We start from the raw sequence: 19,099 nt of genomic DNA on the forward strand, positions 1-19,099 counted from the left end.
TGGCCTTTGTTGCCATTTGGGGAGTGTGTGTGTACCAGTAGCTGAAAGATCACTCTTTCTCTCTCTTTGTCTCTCTCTCTCTTTCTCTCTTTTTTTTTTTTTTTGGTCTGCCCCTCTACTCTAACTTTTTCAAATAAAGTATTTTAGGGCCCAGCACGGTAGCCTGGTGGCTAAAATCCTTGCCTTGCATGCACTGGGATCCCATATGGACACTGGTTCATACCTCAGTGCCCCACTTCCCATCTAGCTCCCTGCCTGTGGCCTGGGAAAGCAGTTGAGGACAGCCCAAAGCTTTGGGACCCTGCACCTGTGTGGGAGACCCGGAAGAGGCTCCTGGCTTTGGCTGCTCAGAACCGGCTGTTGCAGCCACTTGGGGAATTAACCAGGGGACAGAAGATCTTCCTCTCTCTCTCTCCCCGCCTCTCTGTATTATCTGATTTTCCAAAATAATAAATAAATCTTTTTAAAGTATTTTGGAAATTGCAGAATTATCAGTTCTGTTTAAGAGGCATAGCTTTATGCTTTTCAGACTAGCTTTACTCTTTATCCAGAGATAATTATTATTTCTTACAGGGAAGAGTCCTTTCTAAATAAGTCTTTGGCTTTCTCTGCTTGATTGTACAAACTGTCTCGTGTTTCTCTGTTGACATTGACCTTGTGAGATTTTAAATAGTTGTTTTGAGTGGTGTCGAAAATTGGGTCCCATTAGTTTGTCTTTTACTCTGTGACTAATTTGTCATCTTCCAGGTTTTTTTTTTCTATCTCCCTAAACTTAAGAAGTTTTTTCCCCCTTGTATTCCAAGAGTAGAGCCCAGTATATCTCCCTGCTCTCAGAAATCATCGCTGGAGTTGTGAGGGAGCGATGCTGGCCTGGCAGGCCTGCCTCTCTGTGGAGCTGGGGCATTGCAGGCGGTGTAGGAGCTGTGGGCGCTGCGGCCAGTGTGGGCGCTGTGGGCACTATGGGCAGTGTGGGCACTATGGGCAGTGTGGGCACTATGGGCAGTGTGGGCGCTGTGGGCACTATGGGCAGTGTGGGCGCTGTGGGCAGTGTGGGCGCTGTGGGCACTGGGCAGTGTCGGCGCTGCGGGCAGTGTGGGCGCTGTGGGCACTGTGGGCACTATGGGTGCTGCTGGCAGTGTGGGCACTGTGGGCAGTGTGGGCGCTGTGGGCAGTGTGGGTGCTGTGGGCGCTGCTGGCAGTGGGGGCACTGGGCAGTGTGGGCGCTGTGGGCGCTGCTGGCAGTGTGGGCGCTGTGGGCAGTGTGGGCACTATGGTTGCTGCGGGCACTGTGGGCGCTGTGGGGCTGTGGGCAGTGTGGGCACTGTGGGCACTATGGGTGCTGTGGGCGCTGTGGGCAGTGTGGGCGCTGCGGGCACTGTGGGCACTATGGGCGCTGCTGGCAGTGTGGGCGCTGTGGGCAGTGTGGGTGCTGTGGGTGCTGCGGGCAGTGTGGGCGCTGCGGGCAGTGTGGGCGCTGTGGGCAGTGTGGGCACTATGGTCGCTGCGGGCAGTGTGGGCGCTGTGGGGCTGTGGGCCCTGTGGGCAGTGTGGGCGCTGTGGGCACTGTGGGCACTATGGGCACTGCGGGCAGTGTGGGCGCTGTGGGCACTATGGGCACTGTGGGCGCTGCGGGCAGTGTGGGCGCTGTGGGCACTGTGGGCGCTGCGGGCAGTGGGTGCTGCGGGCAGTGTGGGCGCTACAGGCACTGTGGGCGCTGCGGGCAGTGTGGGCGCTGTGGGCAGTGAGGGCACTGTGGGCGCTGCGGGCACTGTGGGCACTGTGGGCACTGCGGGCACTGTGGGCACTGTGGGCGCTGCGGGCAGTGTGGGCACTGTGGGTGCTGTGGGCGCTGTGGGCAGTGTGGGCACTGTGGGCACTGTGGGCGCTGCGGGCAGTGTGGGTGCTGTGGGGCTGTGGGCACTGTGGGCACTATGGGTGCTGCGGGCAGTGTGGGTGCTGTGGGCACTATGGGCACTGTGGGCGCTGCGGGCAGTGTGGGCGCTACGGGCACTGTGGGCGCTGCGGGCAGTGTGGGCGCTGCGGGCAGTGTGGGTGCTGTGGGCGCTGTGGGCAGTGTGGGCACTGTGGGCGCTACGGGCACTGTGGGCGCTGTGGGCACTGTGGGTGCTGTGGGCGCTGCGGGCAGTGTGGGCGCTGTGGGCAGTGTGGGCAGTGTGGGTGCTGTGGGCGCTGCGGGCAGTGTGGGCGCTGTGGGCACTGTGGGCGCTACGGGCACTGTGGGCACTGTGGGCACTGTGGGCACTGTGGGCACTGTGGGCGCTGTGGGCGCTGTGGGCACTGTGGGCACTGTGGGCGCTACGGGCACTGTGGGCGCTGCGGGCAGTGTGGGCAGTGTGGGCGCTGTGGGCAGTGTGGGCGCTGCGGGCAGTGTGGGCAGTGTGGGCAGTGTGGGCAGTGTGGGCACTGTGGGCGCTGTGGGCAGTGTGGGTGCTGCGGGCAGTGTGGGCAGTGTGGGCGCTGCGGGCACTGTGGGCGCTGCGGGCAGTGTGGGCAGTGTGGGCACTGTGGGCACTGTGGGCAGTGTGGGCAGTGTGGGCGCTGCGGGCAGTGTGGGCGCTGTGGGCGCTGCCGGCACTGTGGGCAGTGTGGGTCCTGCGGTGTTCTCGTTCCGCGTGGTAACAAATCAGACCGGAATTAACGTTCTCCTTTACACTTCCTGCTCTGGCTGGGTTGCTCTAGTTTGGGGTGTTTTGGGCTGTCTAATTTGAGCAAAGGGGTTGAATTGTGCATTGTAAGAAGAGTGGGTTACATAACCTCTCCCTGCTTTCTCCCATGTCCTGAAGAGTTCAGTGCTATATATAGTTCAGGGTTTGTAGTGTCAGCTTTGGGAATGGATCAGAGAAGTGTCCGAAGCAGTGTATTTTTATTAAATCGTGGTGCCTGCAGCTGCACAGTTCCTTCCTGCACTTCACCTGGCCTGCACTCCGAGTAGCTGCCATGGAACCAGGAAGGGAGGGGGGGAAGACACTTGGACACGGTGGCCGAGATGCCACGCAGGATTCCCACATCACATGTGCAAGTCCCTGCTGTGCATCCTGGCTCAGTCTCTGATCCCTGGAGTTCCTGGATGGAGTTCCTGACTCCTGGCTTTGGCCCGGCCCAGGCCCAGCTGTTGGGAGCATGTGGAGAGTGAATCAGCAATTGGAAAGTCTTTTCTGTGCATTTCTGCTTTTCATAAATGAAATAAAATAAATACAAAAGTATATATGTGCATAGATATGTGTCTGATTTTGGGGAAAGCAGCACACAACTATTATTTTTTAATTCCAACAATGCAAAAAGTTAAGAAGGCAGGAAAATGGGTCCTGCGTGGTAGCCTAGTAACAAATCCTCACCTTGCATCCACTGGGATTCCCTATGGTTGCTGGTTTGTTTCTTACCCAGGGCCGTTGTTAGCATCCAGTTTCTGGATGCGTGTTGGCAATATTGAGGATATCTTGCCTCAGGGTTGATGGGCATCTCTATGCGACCACCATTTAGCACTTATTTACCAAACAATGTATGTGTGTTCATGTAGCTGTTACATATGTATGTGTGCTCATGTAGCTCTTACATATGCGTAGGTGAGAGGATGATTCCGACGTTGCCATGTGATCTGGAATCTGTGGGTGATTTCGCCATTAAGGGCTAGAGCTGGGAGTTTTGCTTTCTTTTTCTAAGATTTATTTTATTTGAAAGGTGCAGAGAGGGCCTGGTGCAGTAGCTTAGTGGCTTAAAGTGCTTGCCTTGCACATGTCCCAGGATCCCATATGGTGGCCAGTTCTAATCCCGGCAGCTCCACTTCCCATCCAACTCTCTGCTTGTGGCCTGGGAAAGCGGTCGAGGACGGCCTGAAGCCTTGGGTCCCTGCGCCTGCGTGGGAGACCTAGAAGAGGCTCCTGGCTTCGGATCAGCTCAGCTCTGGCTGTTGCAGCCACTTGGGGAGTGAATCATCAGATGGAAGATCTTCCTCTCTGTCTCTCTTTCTCTCTGTATATCTGACTTTTCAATTAAAAAAGAAAAAAGGCACAGAGAGTAAGGGAGAGAAATCTTCCATCTGCTAGTTCACTCCCCATAAGACTATGGTGCCTAGAGTTGGGCCTGCTCAAGTCAGGGTCCTGAAGCCACATCCTGGTCTCCTGTGTGGGCAGCAGAGGCCCACGTACTTAGGCCATCTGCTGATTTTCTCGGTGCAGAGCAGATGGCTGGACTGGAGGGTACTTCCTGTGGGTTGCTGGCACCGTAGGTGACAGCTTACCCTGCTGCACCACAGTATCAGCTCAACTTTTGTGTTACTGGCTTTTTTTTTTTTAATTTCTGTCATGCATAACCATATGTCCTGATTTGCCTGGTACAATTTGACTTTTTGCACATTCCAGATGTTATCAATCAGTGTCCCTTTCAGTTCACGGATTTGTCCCATTTAGATGGCAGATGAAATGGTAATCTCACTTACATGACGTTTATTGGGTGCCAGAGCCCTTTGCGCACGTTGCATGCATTATCATTTGCTCTTGCTGACAACCCCGAAGTAGCAGATCCTATAACTGCCTTCATTTTACACCTCAGGAAGTCACGGCACAAGTGATGTCACTTTGCTGGGACCATGCACTTGTATCTGATTGGCACGTGGCAGAGCCAGGCTCTGAGTGGAGGCAGCTTGGCACCAGTGCCCCTCGCTGTCCCTCTCAGCCGGAGTCTCCCACTAAACCACTCTGCCTAGTTTTTGAATGAGAAGTTTGGTGAGGGCCCTCATGTGTTAAGGGTTTTCTTTGTCTTCAGACCAAGCTAATCTGATTGTAAATTTCTTTCTCACAAGATTAAGCATTCACCCTTTTTTTGTGCTTGCAATACCAGCTAGTTGGCATCCCATCCAAGCCTCTTAAGGAAGCCTGCCAGCTTTGAAGTCCCCCTTCCCTGCCGTGGTCACTCTTCCTCGCTTCTGGCTGTCTTCTGGTGTCTTGAAGTCTTTCCCGTGTGCACACACACACACACACACACACACACACATGCAAACAGGAGTCCGCTGTGTGTAAGGCACACACAGGCTTCCCCTGCCTCTCGTCGGTTCAGATTTGGGTGTCTGCTGGGACCGAGGTTTAGGGCGCTTTCACAGGGTCCTCTGAGGAAACCTTCGCACAGTTGCTGCTTTCCTCGAGTGGGCCAGTTGCAGTTCAGTCAGAGGCAGTGGGTGTACCCAATAACTAACACAAGGCCACTGGGCTATATGTGTAAAGTAATTTAGGAGTTAAGAAGAACTTTTTTTTCTGACAAGGTTAATCCAAAAAGGTTTTCTTTAAGCGGTGGCACCGAAGTCTGTTTAGTAACTTCTAAGTTGTCTGAAGAACATCTGTATCGTGCAGCAGCTGTTTGCTTCCATTCCGGACGCCAGCTTCCTGCCAGTACGGACGCTGCAAGGCAGTGGGGATAGTTGAAGTAACCGGGTCCCTCTCACACACAGGTGTGGATTGAGTTCCTGGCTCCCAGCCCCCACACCATTGTAGCAGACATTTGGAGAATAAGCTGGTGTTTATCACACAGCTGCAGTTGAACTTAGTCGATTTGAAAACTTCGATCACCATCAAGATGAAGAGCAGTAATGAGGTTGGAATCTCATAGCCTCTTTTGCGTAAACTTTGTTACAAAATCTCGTTAAACTTAATGAATCTAGTGCTGTTCGCATCAACACTACTTTGGTGAGTGTAGTTATTGTGAGTTCTACAGGGGAACTCCTGCAGGGCCTCTAGGCAGCCATGCCCGTGCCCAGTGCAGGTTAGGAAGCAGCAGTTCCTGGGTGGACTATGTCAACCAATGGATTCTGGAGAGATTTCATTGTGCTTGGAGTGGCGAGATCAGCAGCAATTCAGAACTGTTGAACTATTAATACCTCATGAGCAGAACCCTCAGAGCATGCCCCACGTTGGTGATCCTGGTGTGGTTTTGGGTAGCTGTCCTCCATCCCAGAGTGCAGAGGTGTTTGGGAGACTGGGTGTGGCTTCTCTCCTTGTCACCCACCTTTCTGTAGTCCTTGGCCCTAATCGCCCTAATAATCAACTATATAAAAATCATCAAAATATAAAAATAATTAATAGCTAAAAAAATAGTCTCCCGGACAATATTTTACAAGTGACATCTGTCTCTGCTGATATCCATGATAATCCCTAACTCCTTCCATTTCTTCAACTCTTTTTGCCTTCATGCTGCAACTCCAGTATTTTATATCTGGATCAATGAGAAGTTTTGTGCTAAGCATTTCTCTTCCAGCTACTATTACAGTATGCAACTCAACTTCATTGTCATGTTGGAATAAGAAAGATTGGTTGCAGAAGATAAGTTTTGTGAGATAAACATTTAGGCACATTGGTTAAAATGCCAGCTGGACTACCAACATGCCATGTTGGAGTACCTGGGTTTGAGACCTGACCCAGCCTCTGATTCCAGCTCTCTGCTGTTGAACACCCCGGGGGGGCAGCAGATGATGGGGTCAAGTTGTGGTTCCTTGCCGCCCCATATGTGTATATGTGGGAGATCCAGGTCACATTGCGGGTTGCTGGCTTCCCCTGGGCCTTCCCTGGCTGGGGCAGGTGTCTGGAGGCTGAACCAGCTGGTGGAAGATCTCTGTGTCACATAGGACCCATGTTTGGACCTGCAGCAAGACTGTGCTCTAGGGCTCACATCTCCAACGCACACTTGGCTTCTTGTTCCTTTTGCAATGATTTTACCCAGGTCACCATCATGTGCTACGACACAGGCTCAGCCTGCTCTCTCTCCTTGTCTGTTTTAATTTACCATTAGTTCTGAGTACATTCATAAAGACTTTATAGCTCTATTTTAGTGTATATTATTATTTATGGGGCAATTTCATTTTCATTATTCATTTTATTGTCTGGTGGCCTTCTGAGGTAGGTATCAATATTATTCCATTTTTACAGCTGAAAAACATATGTGACACTGTTTTATCAACCCATATCATTATGAGTCTTAAAAATCTGAACTCATTTTTAAAAGTCCATTATTTCTATAAATAACTTTTTTCTTTGTCAATTAATTTTTTTGTGTTTTGATTTCATTTTCTGTATATTCTAAGTACTTTCTGTTGGCCTCTTTCCCTATTGACTCTAATTGCAAGGTGGTTCCTATTTCTTTAAATGTATTTTAGAGACAAGAGTTTTAGAGACCGGGACTGGAGAGTGCCCCTGTCAGTTGAGTGCTTCTTGGAATGCGTGCAGTGGGCTGGGCTGGAGCAGGCTGATGCTGGAACTCAGTCAGGGTCCTGCAGGGTGATCAGCTGCCTCCCAAGGTGTGCATTAACAGGAGGTGCTACTCAACCCCAGGCATTCGGACATGGGGTGCAGGTGTCCCAGGCTGCTGTGTTACCTGGTGCACTGAACGCCTGCCCAGGAATGTCTTATTTACTGAGGTTGGCAAGACATGTGTATTGCTTCTTTCTATCTGCTAAAAATGACAATTTGAGGGAGGCATGGAGGTACAGTGGATGAAGGTGCTGCTTGGGATGTCTGTCTGAGACACAGTCATTCCCGTGCTTCCAGTGCAGCTTCCTGCTCATGTGCCTGTGAAGGCTGCAGAAGATGGCTCAAGCACTTAGCCTCCTGCCACCCACCAAGGAGATCTGGGTGGAATTCCTGGCACCTGGCATTGTCCTGGTCCAGGCCCTGCTGGAAAATGTCTCCCCGCAACCCCCCCGCAACCTGCCCTTTGATAAATAATACAGGAACAAAACCTTGCGGTTCTCAGTGTTAACTACAATGTTTTGTTTTGCTTTGTTTTGTTTTGTTTTTCTCCATTTGTTTATGGGCAAATAAAGCAACAGGGTTATTCAGGCTCCTGTCCTAGTCCCAGGCTGCTTCTGCGGCTGTGGTTCAGTGCAGATGTAACACCGTCATTCTCAAGATTGTTTTCTTTTTTTTTTTTTAATTTTTAAAGATTTATTTATTTTTATTACAGTCAGATATACAGAGAGAGGAGGAGAGACAGAGAGGAAGATCTTCTGTCAGATGATTCACTCCCAAGTGAGCCGCAACGGGCCGGTGCGTGCCGATCCGATGCCGGGAACCAGGAACCTCTTCCAGGTCTCCCACGCGGGTGCAGTGTCCCAATGCATTGGGCCGTCCTCGACTGCTTTCCCAGGCCACAAGCACGGAGCTGGATGGGAAGTGGAGCTGCCGGGATTAGAACTGGCGCCCATATGGGATCCCGGGGCGTTCAAGGTGAGGACTTTAGCCGCTAGGCCACGCCGCCGGGCCCAAGATTGTTTTCCTATAAAAAGAAATTGCTGGGCCAGATGCTTGGCCTAGTGAGATACTCCTGGGGCTACCCTGGTCCGTTTCCTAGATGCAGCTCCTAGACCTGCTCCTGGTTCCAGCTTTCTGCTAGTGTGCACCTGGGAGGCTCAGGGAGTTCTTCAAGTGCCACCCGGGTGGGAGGCATGAATGGTGTTCCAGGATCCAGGTGTTGGCCTGGCCCAGCCCTGGCTAGTACAGGCATGTGAGGGGTCGAACCATTAGATGGGAAAATTCTTTATTTCCCTATATCAAGCCAATTAACTGAAAATTATAAAGGAAATTGTCAGTGGACATGTCAACAATTTCCTAGATTTTATGTGCCTAACAGATTAAGCTTCAGTTTTTGTCCCCTTCTGATTTGCTTGTCTCTGTGTATTATAGTATATGCTAGATGACTCCATGTATTAAACCAGCTGTCAGTCTCCAGGGCCTTCTGGAGCAAATGATGGGGTACTGAACCTCCGTCAGTCATCACAGAAATGCAAATGAGAGCCAGAATGACAGATAGCAAGCTGAACAGCATACGACATCAGGACTTGTGCTCCTGCAGTTTTTATGGCCAGAAAAACCAAATCGTTGCAGAACTGGTTCCTCCTTGGTGCCCAGCAGAAGCGTCTGTTCCTCCTTGTGCTTCTTGGTGCTGGTTGCTGGTAATGCTTGCCAGTGTTTGCTTGAGCTGAGTATTCCAGTCCCTGCCTTCGTCTTCCCACAGCTGTCTTCCTTCTGCGTCTGCATGTAACGGTCTCCTGTCGGCGTGCGCTTCTGTTTCTCCCATTGTAGGGACAGCAGTCACATGGCATAAAGGACCCACTCCAGTGTCACCTTGCCTTACATTTGTAATTCTTCTGCAGGGACTGTACTACCAAGTCAAGCCAGAAGTCATAATGTGCCATTTATCTGTTAGTAACAAGTGAGATTGTGTGTGAGTGATGCATTGTGTTAAAATTTCAGTTACTGATGAATTAATATTACAAGCATTTGAGGCTATAAGAAGTGTTTGTATAGTAATTAGTTTATCTTGTGAATTTGTGTGTGTGTGTGATTTTTCTATGGCTTAGTGTCACAGTTATGTTAGCCTCAAAAATGGAATTCCTATCAGCAGGCAGGTCCAGGTGCAGGCGTTGCAGGTGGTGGCTTAGCGCGTGGCATTGCAACACTGATCCCTGCCTTGTTTTATTCTCTTATTTCTTCTGCTCTTTCATTTCTCCGTGATATCAAGTATTCAAAATCTCATGAGGAAGTAGATGAGCACTTATATATAAAGTGTGGTTTTCTTTTTCTGTAGTTGTTAACCACGTATTTTCTATGCTTGAAGTTCTTTCTGTTCCTGGTTTCCTAGGTTATTTTTTCTTTGTGAGTCACTGTGGAGCTTTACCCAGTGCGTGCTCTGCATCTGTTGAGTGACTGTCATGATTTTTCCCTTTCATTCTACTTATGTGACAAATTACAGTGGTTGATTTGCAATTAGCAAACCAACTTCGTATTCCTAAAACCCCCATTTTGTCATGTCCTTTTTATATATTGCTGAATGGGACTCACCAATGTTTGGCTTGCCATATTTGCATCTGTGTTTATCACTGACAATGGTCTGTGATTCTCATTTCTCGCAGTCACCCTGTCAAGTTCTGATATCGAAGTCATGTTGGCCTTACAGAATGTCTGTGGAATGTACTTCTTTCTGTTGTCTGTGATCGTTAGGATTCGCGCTTGTTCCCGTCTTGAAGTGTTTGGTGTAAGTTGTTGGTGAAGCCATCTGGACCTGGAATTGTCGTTGTGGGTAGGTTTTTGATTAGGCTGTCAGTTTCCTGAATAGATAGCAAGCAATTCAGAATGTCTACTTCCTTCATCAGGTTTCATACGAAGTGTTTGTTTTAAACTCAAGTGTTGAAATTGTTTGGCGGAAAGCTGGTTGCTGTGTCACTCCTACTGTCTCTTGTACCTGGGATAGTTCTGACTGGGCGTGTTCTCCTCTTTTCTTCATTGGGCCGCTGTGCCAGGGGTTTTTTTTTTTTTTTCCTTTTTTGTTTAATCAGTCTTTTCAAAGAACTAGCTTTCGTATTTGCAAAACTGTTGTGTATTTTTCCTAGATAATTTTTCCCTTTATATATATATTTCTCTCTACTTTTTTGGGGTTTAATTGGCGAACCCACCGGAGACTGCAGGCGGGACTGAACTGAGTCAGGGGAGAAGATGCCTCTGGCTTTCAGTTTGACTTCCATGTTTGCAGCTCTGAGATGATGCTTTTAGCTCTGCCAGTGGTTCCCGGGCTTGTCAGACTCTCAGCCTGATTTCTTGTGTTTCTGGTCCTGGGAGAAGTAGTCACTATTTCCACACATGTGCCTCCATCCAGTAAAGGCATATTTTTCAGAGAGAGGAAGAAAGAGAAGGTTTTCCATGTGCTGATTCACTCCCTGAATGGCCACAATGCCTGGAGCTGAACTGAGCTGAAGCCTGGAGCTTCCTCTGTGTCTCCCTTGCGGGCGAAGGGGCCCAAGGACTTGGGCTATCCTCTGCTGCTTTTTCAGGCTCTAATCAGATGGGAAATGGTGCCACCAGGGCACAAACCTATAGAGTGGAGGATTAGCTCGCTGTGCTACTACCATACTGGTCCCAAGATAAGTCTAATTGATGTGAAAATTTTTAGTATATATAGTTTTTCATAACGGATATTTTCAGTTAACTTTTGTGAGCTCCTCATATGCATGCGTTAGCATTTAAAAAACATTTTTCATTTTATTGGCAAGAGAGAAGCAGAAACGAAGATCTTCCATGCGCTGATTCACTCTCCAGATGCTCTCAGCATCTGACTGTAGCGAGACTGAAGGTAGAAGCCAGGGGTTCAGCCGCTCACCTGCTGCCTTCCAGGTGCACGTTAGCCAGAAGCCAGATCAGAGGTAGAGCCCAGGCCCATGTACAGCCATTGCTGTTGGATTTAGGGGAGGGACAGGGAGGTGGCAGGGAGGTGAGGCCAGGGCTCATGCAGGGTCACAGGGCTTTGCATTGCCCCGTCAAGGGCCAGTCATCTGATACCCTCTGGTCTCCAGAGAGAGTGAAGGGAGGTGGCAGGAAGAGGGAATCTGTGAACCTGCAGGCAGCATCCACCACTATCCATGTCTATTACACACTCCACCGCCAGCTGGCCCCAAGCCCACCCTGTGGGACCCCAAGGCCCCTTGACAGCCCCGGGCTTGCCAGCAGCTTTGTGGCCTTGTGACCGCAATTGCCTTCTGGAGACAGTGTTCGAGAAGAAAGCATTCAGCAGTAATTCTGCTACCCCTGACTTACATCTCCAGCGTCTGGCCTGTGTTTTCACCCTATGCTCGGACCAGTTTTCATCCTCTTGCCCCCAGGATTTTATATAAACACAAATTATTTTCAAACTTTGGTTGTAGGCTCATAATACACACACGTACTGTCCAGCAACTCACTGTTTTTTTTTTTTAAAGATTTTATTTCTTTTATTACAAAGTCAGTTATACACAGAGGAGAAGAGACAGAGAGGAAGATCTTCCGTCCGATGATTCACTCCCCAAGTGAGCCGCAACGGGCCAGTGCGTGCCGATCTGAAGCCGGGAACCTGGGACCTGGAACCTCTTCCAGGTCTCCCACGTGGGTGCAGGATCCCAATGCATTGGGCCGTCCTCGACTGCTTTCCCAGGCCACAAGCAGGAAGCCGGATGGGAAGTGGAGCTGCCGGGATTAGAACCGGCGCCCATATGGGATCCCGGTGCGTTCAAGGCGAGGACTTTTAGCCGCTAGGCCACGCTGCCGGGCCCAAGATTGTTTTTAAATGATTGATTGATATCATTAACTACCTATGGAAGAGGTTTGGACTCAAAAAAATATAATTGTGATACCTATCCGTGTGTGTGCGTATGTATGATTTTACAGCCCATTTTTATTGAAGAGCCCTCATATTACTGTTTTACCTCTCTTTTTTAATTGTTTGACTTTTCTTTAGGTTTTTTTATTTTTATTTATTTGCAAGACAAAATTACAGAGGAAGGAGGCAGGCAAGACAGAAATTTTCAGTCTGCTGGTTCTATGCCCACGTGCCAGGCCGTGTTTCCCCTTCTTAGCTGTGGGATTGTGATAGGGCCATGCATAAAAATCAGCATCTGACAAGTACTTGACTATTTCCCTGTTTGGGTTTCTGTCTTCAGGTTTTGGCTTTTAAAGTGATGATACCGGAATAAATGTGGATACGGTATTTTTCATTTGTAGCATCATTTTCTAGGTGATTTGCAGAATGGAGCCACTATGTGGGTGAAAACAATGGGTGGTTTTCAGGTTTTGAGCCTAGGGCATGATGGGCAACCTACTCATGCTGATTGTAAGACAGGGGGATTGTGAGCAGTGATGTCCTGTATGGTTTTGAGCCTAGGGCATGATGGGCAACCTACTCATGCTGATTGTAAGACAGGGGGATTGTGAGCAGTGATGTCCTGTATGGTTTCGCCCGTTTGCATTTCAACTGCAAAAGGAGATTATCTGTCGTATGCTTGAATTATTTTACAAGAATTCTATATCTACCTTGGAAGGAAATTGGTATGGAAGTCTGTTTCTCTCTTGGTTTTGCCCTCGGAGTAGCTCACCGTGTGTTTTCCTGCAGGACTGAATTTGCTCTCAAAGAAATCATGTCCTCTGGTGGTGCTGAAGATGACATCCCGCAGGGCGAGAGGAAGACCGTGACAGACTTCTGCTACCTTCTGGATAAATCCAAGCAGCTGTTCAACGGTTTGAGGTCAGTGGACTCGGGCTGCTCCAGACTCTTGGCTGGTGCCAGATTCTTTTTCAAACTAAGCTGTGATAAATTTCTGCCAGGTACACATAGAATGTTAAGTCGCTACCTGTGTAGGGTGCTTCAGAAGCCCTGGAAAATGGACCTAAAAAATGTTTATTTTGATGAAAAAATGCTTTTGAAATCCAAGTGTAGGTTTTTTTGTGAAAACATGTTTTCATAAACTTTTTGAAGATCCTTTGTGTGTATGGATTGCAGTTCTTTTTGCATCAAATTAAACTTTTCCTTTTAATTACATTTCCTATGAACTTTTTGAAGTCCCCTTGTACTGAAAAGTGATCATTTTGCTTCTCCATGACAGTATTTGTTTATTCTAAGAGGGAAACCCTAAGAAAAGAGGATAATGAATAACATATCTGTTGACTAAAGAAAAGATGACATTCTAGACAAATGTATTTTTAAAATAAATTTTTATAACATTTATTAATTTATTTTTAGATTTATTGTTTTTTATGTATTTTATTAGATTTTATTTATTTAGATTTATTTATTTTTAGAGGAAGGGTAAATTTACAGAGAGGAGATACAGAAATATCTTCTATCCACTAATTCACTCCCCAAATTGCTGCAATGGCCAAAGTTGAGCCAGGCTGAAGCTAGGAGCTTCTTCTGTGTCTCCCTCATGGGTGCAGGGTCCCAGAGCTTTGGGCCGTCCTCCACTGCTTTGTCAGGCCACAAGCAGGGAGCTGGATGGGGGATGGAGACTTTGGGACACGAACCGCCACCAATATGGGATCCTGGCACATGCAGGGAACAGTTAGCCACTTGAGTCATCATGCCAGGCCCTAAGCAATGTGATTTTTACCTAAATTGCGTGTGCCTGGTTGTAATTCAGAGTTTCGTTTCCTGAAATTGTTCAGATCTTTAAATGTCCATACTCAACTTTCCTTTTCCTCCATTATTAAGGCACATTTTATTCATCCAACATTGCACTGACACGCAGTTTGTCTCACATTCTGTGGTGGGTACAGAAAATTCTGAGATGAAGCTAACCACCCCTGTCCTCACATAGCCTGGCAGGGAATTGCGTAGACACAGCAGCCAAGGCTGTCTTCTGCTCCCTGCTGCCCTGAGGTTTAGCAAATCTGTTGAGCATATGTCCTGCATAACTCTGTACTGATTACAATTCAGGCAAATAAAGCGTGGAAAGATGGCAGATTTAAAGGGTCGGAACGCAGTTACAAACTCTGTTGAAATTAGCTCATCGAACTTTTAGCTTGTTGGCCCCTCAAATTCTAAAAACACTAACACATGAACACAGCTATATGTTCTCCACATCTGCTTTCCCTGCCCTGCAATTCCATTGGTGGAGGTGTGGTGACGTGCAGCAGCCCTGCTGGGGAAGGAGGGGTTACATGTAGCAGCTCCACTGATGGACGTGTTGGTTACACATAGTGTAGTTCACCCAGCTTCGGAGCTCTGCACTTCTCACCACAGTAACATTTGGGAAGAGTCTTGATCACTCAGACCTGTGCCGGGGGGTCTTGATCACTCAGACCTGTGCCGGGGACTCTCCAGGACCCAAACCCTAACCTGGTGACTGCTGATCTGCTTTCTGTCCCTGTGGAATTGCCTCCCTCGGACATTCCATGTAAGTGGAATCGCAGTGTATGTGTGATCCTATATGACGAGCACCTTTCATTTCACATGTTTTTATGGTCCATCTATGTTGTAACATTTATTGGTACCTCGTTCCTTTTATTACCAATTAGTATTTCATTGTGAATTCATCAGTTGCTGAGCATTGTAGTTGGCTTGTATGTTTTGGTTACGAATAGTAGCTGCAAACCTTTGTGAACCTATGTGGACGGGGATTTTCCCTTCTCTTGACCATAGAACAAGGGATATAATTGCTGGGTCACAGGAGAACTCTGGTTGTTTTGTTGTTGTTGTTGTTGTTTGTTTTTTCTTTTTAAGATTTATTTTGTTTTTATTGGAAAATTAGATATGCAGAAAGATTCACTCCCCAAGTGCCCGAAACAGCTGGAGCTGCTCCAGTCTGAAGCTCGGAGCCTGAAGCCTCTTCTGGGTATCCCATGCGCGTGCAGGGTCCCAGAGCTTTGGACTGTCCTTGACTACTTTCCTAGGCCACAAACAGGAAGCTGGATGGGAAGCAAGGCTTTTGGAGTTAGAACCAGTGCCCATATGGGATCCCAGTGCGTGCAAGTCAAAGAATCTAGTGACTAGGCTACCACGCCAGGCCCAGGAACTCTGTGTTTCACCCTCCAAAGAACTCTCAAATTGTTTGCCCAGGTGGCTGAGCCACAGCAGTGTATGAGAGTTCCATTTGGCCCACAAGTCCCTGTCTTCGTTGATGGTGTCCTAGTGAATGTGGAGCCCTGTGCTATGATCTGGTTGGCACTCATCTGTTATTGCCTTCTTGTGTCTCTTGTTTGGAAAGATGTCCATTCGAATCCTCAGAATGTTTTTTTTTTTTTTAAAAGATTTATTCGTTTTATTACAGGCAGATATACACAGAGGAGAGACAGAGAGGAAGATGTTCCGTCCAATGATTCACTCCCCAAGTGAGCCGTAACAGGCTGATGCGCGCCGATCCGAAGCCGGGAACCTGGAACCTCTTCCGGGTCTCCCACGCGGGTGCAGGGTCCCAATGCATTGGGCCGTCCTCGACTGCTTTCCCAGGCCACAAGCAGGGAGCTGGATGGGAAGTGGAGCTGCCAGGATTAGAACCGGCGCCCATATGGGATCCCGGGGCTTTCAAGGCGAGGACTTTAGCCGCTAGGCCACGCTGCCAGGCCCAAATCCTCAGAATGTTTTAAAGATTGGTCTGCCATACCGGCATCCCAGTGGGGGCCAGTCTGAGTCCTAGCTGCTTCACTTCAATCCAACGCCCTGTTCATGTTGCCTGGGAAAGCAGCAGAGGCCCTGCACCCACGTGGGAGGCCTGGAAGAAGCTCCAGGCCACTCTGGCTATTGCAGCTATTTGGGAAGTGGACAGGTGAAAGCTCTCGCTCTCTTTCTCTCTCTCTCTCTCTCTCTCTCTCTGCTTCCTGCTCAGTAAAACTGCCTTGCAAATGAAAATAAATAAATAAATCTCTAGGGAGGGTCGGGGGGGGGGGGGGAACAAAGTAACTTGTTGTTGTGTGTAAATGTAATTAAGGTGTGTGTGTGTGTGTGTGTGTGTGTGTGTGTGTGTATGTCCTGGATTCATGTTCCTTCTAAGTTGTATGATTTGAGGCCCAGTGCAGAAGCCTAGTGGCTAAGGTCCTCGCTTTGCATGTGCTGGGATCCCGTGTGGGTTCTGGTTTGTGTCCTGGCGGTCCTGCTTCCCACTCAGCTCTCTGCTTGTGTCCTGGGAAAGGAGAAGAGGATGGCTCAAAGCACTGGGACCCTGTACCCACGTGTGGGACCTGCAGGGGCTCGGGGAGTGAATCAGCGGAGAGAAGATCTTTCTCTCTGTCTCCTGCTCGCTGTATATCTTACTTTCCAATTTAAAAAAATCTTTTTAAAAATTATCTTTGAAGTCTGAATCATAAATTAATAGTAAAACCTAGGAATTTTCCTTCCAGAGACTCTCCACTCAAGTTCAGTCACTCTTTCCAACAGTAACCATAACAGAATACATTTCCACATAACATCCCCCTCATATACCTTTCCATCTTTTGACACAAAGTGGTAGTATATAATACCAAAAACCTGTCATGTAAGAATGAATTTGTTTCCACCCGACCTGTCAGAAGTGGATGGCAGGAACCCAGTTAAGTGACCCGTCGTCACTGCCTTGGGTGGGATGCAGAAGCCAGGAGCTGGAGGCAGGATGAAGTCCAGAGACTCCTGTATGGGGGGAGAGCAGCCTAAGCCGTAGGCCAAAAGCCCACTGCTTGTTGTTTTTGTTTTTAAAGGTGATCAGATGAATCTCTAACCATGCTCTGTGACTCCACATCTGTGCAAGTACAACCTTCAAAGTAGAACTATTAAAAAAATTCTGGTAGAGGTACAAATGAAACCTTGCCTATGGCATATGATTAAATGGGGAAAAATGCTGCAAACACTTTTTTTTTAAATTTATTTTATTTTTATTGGAAAGTCAGATATACAGAGAGGAGCAGAGACAGAGAGGAAGATCTTCCATCTGATGATTCACTCCCCAAGTGAGTGCAACGGTCGGTGCTGCGCCGATCTGAAGCCGGGAACCTGGAACCTCTTCCAGGTCTCCCAGGTGGGTGCAGGGTCCCAATGAGCCATCCTTGACTGCTTTCCCAGGCCACAAGCAGGGAACTGGATGGGAAGCAGGGCTGCCGGGATTAGAACTGGCCACCCATATGGGATCCTGGTGTGTGCAAGGCAAGAACTTTAGCTACTAGGCCACGGTGCTGGGCCTGACAAAAACATTTTTTTATTTCATGATTCTATTTGATCAGGTACTTTATATTAAATTTATTTTCTGTGCCATAATGCCCTTTTGTGGGAACAGCTTGCTCTCAGCATCCAAGTTGGTCTGTGTTCCTGGGGCTGACTTCCCCTCAATGTGTGCTGCCTGAGCGTGTGTATGTTCTGTGTGTTTGCTGGGTAAAAAGAAAGGGCTCCCTCGGGCCGTCAGGTGTTGGGCAGGATTCCCACGGGCGGTGCGTGGAGGCGAGGTGACACCCTTGTCAGTATTCCTGTCCCTTCTCCCTCTCGGGAGGACGGCTCTGCGTCATGTGAAGGCTGAGCTTGTCTGATTGGAAGCAGTGTTGCAGGCTTCCGCGCACTGCCTTCGGAGTAGGTAAGAGGAGAGGTTTGTCCTGTTGCCCTGCCAAGGGCAGTCTGAATTAAAGCAGGACCTCAGTGTTTGTGGAAAGCGGGAGACGTCCTGGTGCAGTCAGGCTCAGCGTGAGCTGGAGAAACGGGGGAAGCGGAGAGGCACCTGGAAGAGCTTCAGCCTTTCCCATCAGCTCTCAGCCCAGACTGGCCGGTCACCATGTTTTCTTTCTTGTTCATCATTTTACACACATTACACTTAGCATTGAAAGTGCAGCACACTTGAAAAAACGTGCATCCACTGTACATGATTTTTTACAAACTGAAGCACACTCACGTGACCCATCTCCAACGGAACACAGTCCCTCAGACCCACCGCTGTCCTTGGGTTCTGTGTCACGTGACCCCATTACTCTTGATGGGCCGAGTGATCCAGTGCACCTGAGTGCCTGGGGGAAGCAGGGCTGTGCGGAGTCGCCTTGTCTGGGGCCGAGGTTCTTTGCTCCTGGCAGTGTGCCTTCACACCTCCTATTAAGCTCTTCATCTCATTTGTCAGAGGTTTCCATTTTCCTAGTTGCGAATAGCAGAATGGAGTGTTTTTCTTGGCTGAAATATTCCTACTCACCAAATATGCATCATAAATTAGCTCTTCTTTCCATTCAATATATGAGAAAAAATAGTCCAGAAAGTAAGGTATGAATAAAATGAATAGTGTCTGACTCACAGTAGCATCTGTGTGTAGTTACAGCAGTAATGAAATGAGAATATTGTCAGAGAAAGCTGTGAATTCTGTCAGAAAATGATCAAAGGCTCAAGTGCTTGTAGGATTCTGGTTACTATGGTGACTAAGACTGTTGGAGAAGAGTGGAATACTTGGTGGGATTAGACAGGCAGCGTCACAGCAGGGCCCATCCGTGATGTCATAACGTAGGGTGCTTAGAGGAAGAAGAGGACTGAATGGCACCCGTTGGTGGAATCCAGAGGAACCGAAACAGAAAGTCAGAACAAGCCTTGATGCTATTTGAAAAATACCCAACCACCCCCAACAGAGTAAATGGAGGAGAAAGAAAACTAGAAGTACTTGTCCCCCCACCGGCCCTCGTGCCTCAACCCTCCCCATTCTGTCCCTATTCGATGTCCTCATGGGCCTGCATTCTTACTATCTTTTTTTTTTTTTTTTTTAAGATTTATTTTTATTACAAAGTCAGATATACTGAGAGGAGGAAAGATAGAGAGGAAGTGGAGCTGCCGAGATTAGAACCAGCAGCCATATGGGATCAAGGCGAGGACCTTA

The 19,099-nt window shown here is 48.4% G+C and overlaps 1 protein-coding gene across 4 annotated transcripts in view; it reads left to right on the plus strand.

The window, feature by feature from the left end:
* The window catches only part of SCAI (suppressor of cancer cell invasion), a 112,859-nt gene that overhangs the window by 44,048 nt on the left and 49,712 nt on the right, over positions 1-19,099 (plus strand). For all 4 annotated transcript variants that reach the window (XM_058672565.1, XM_004593572.3, XM_058672564.1 and 1 more), the window contains one exon: positions 12,916-13,047. In XM_058672565.1, coding sequence (XP_058528548.1) covers positions 12,916-13,047 — 132 coding nt within the window. The remainder of the gene's footprint in view (positions 1-12,915; positions 13,048-19,099) is intronic.

This window comes from Ochotona princeps, chromosome 14 (genome assembly GCF_030435755.1).
Source record: "Ochotona princeps isolate mOchPri1 chromosome 14, mOchPri1.hap1, whole genome shotgun sequence".
NCBI classification, from domain to species: Eukaryota; Metazoa; Chordata; class Mammalia; order Lagomorpha; family Ochotonidae; genus Ochotona; species Ochotona princeps.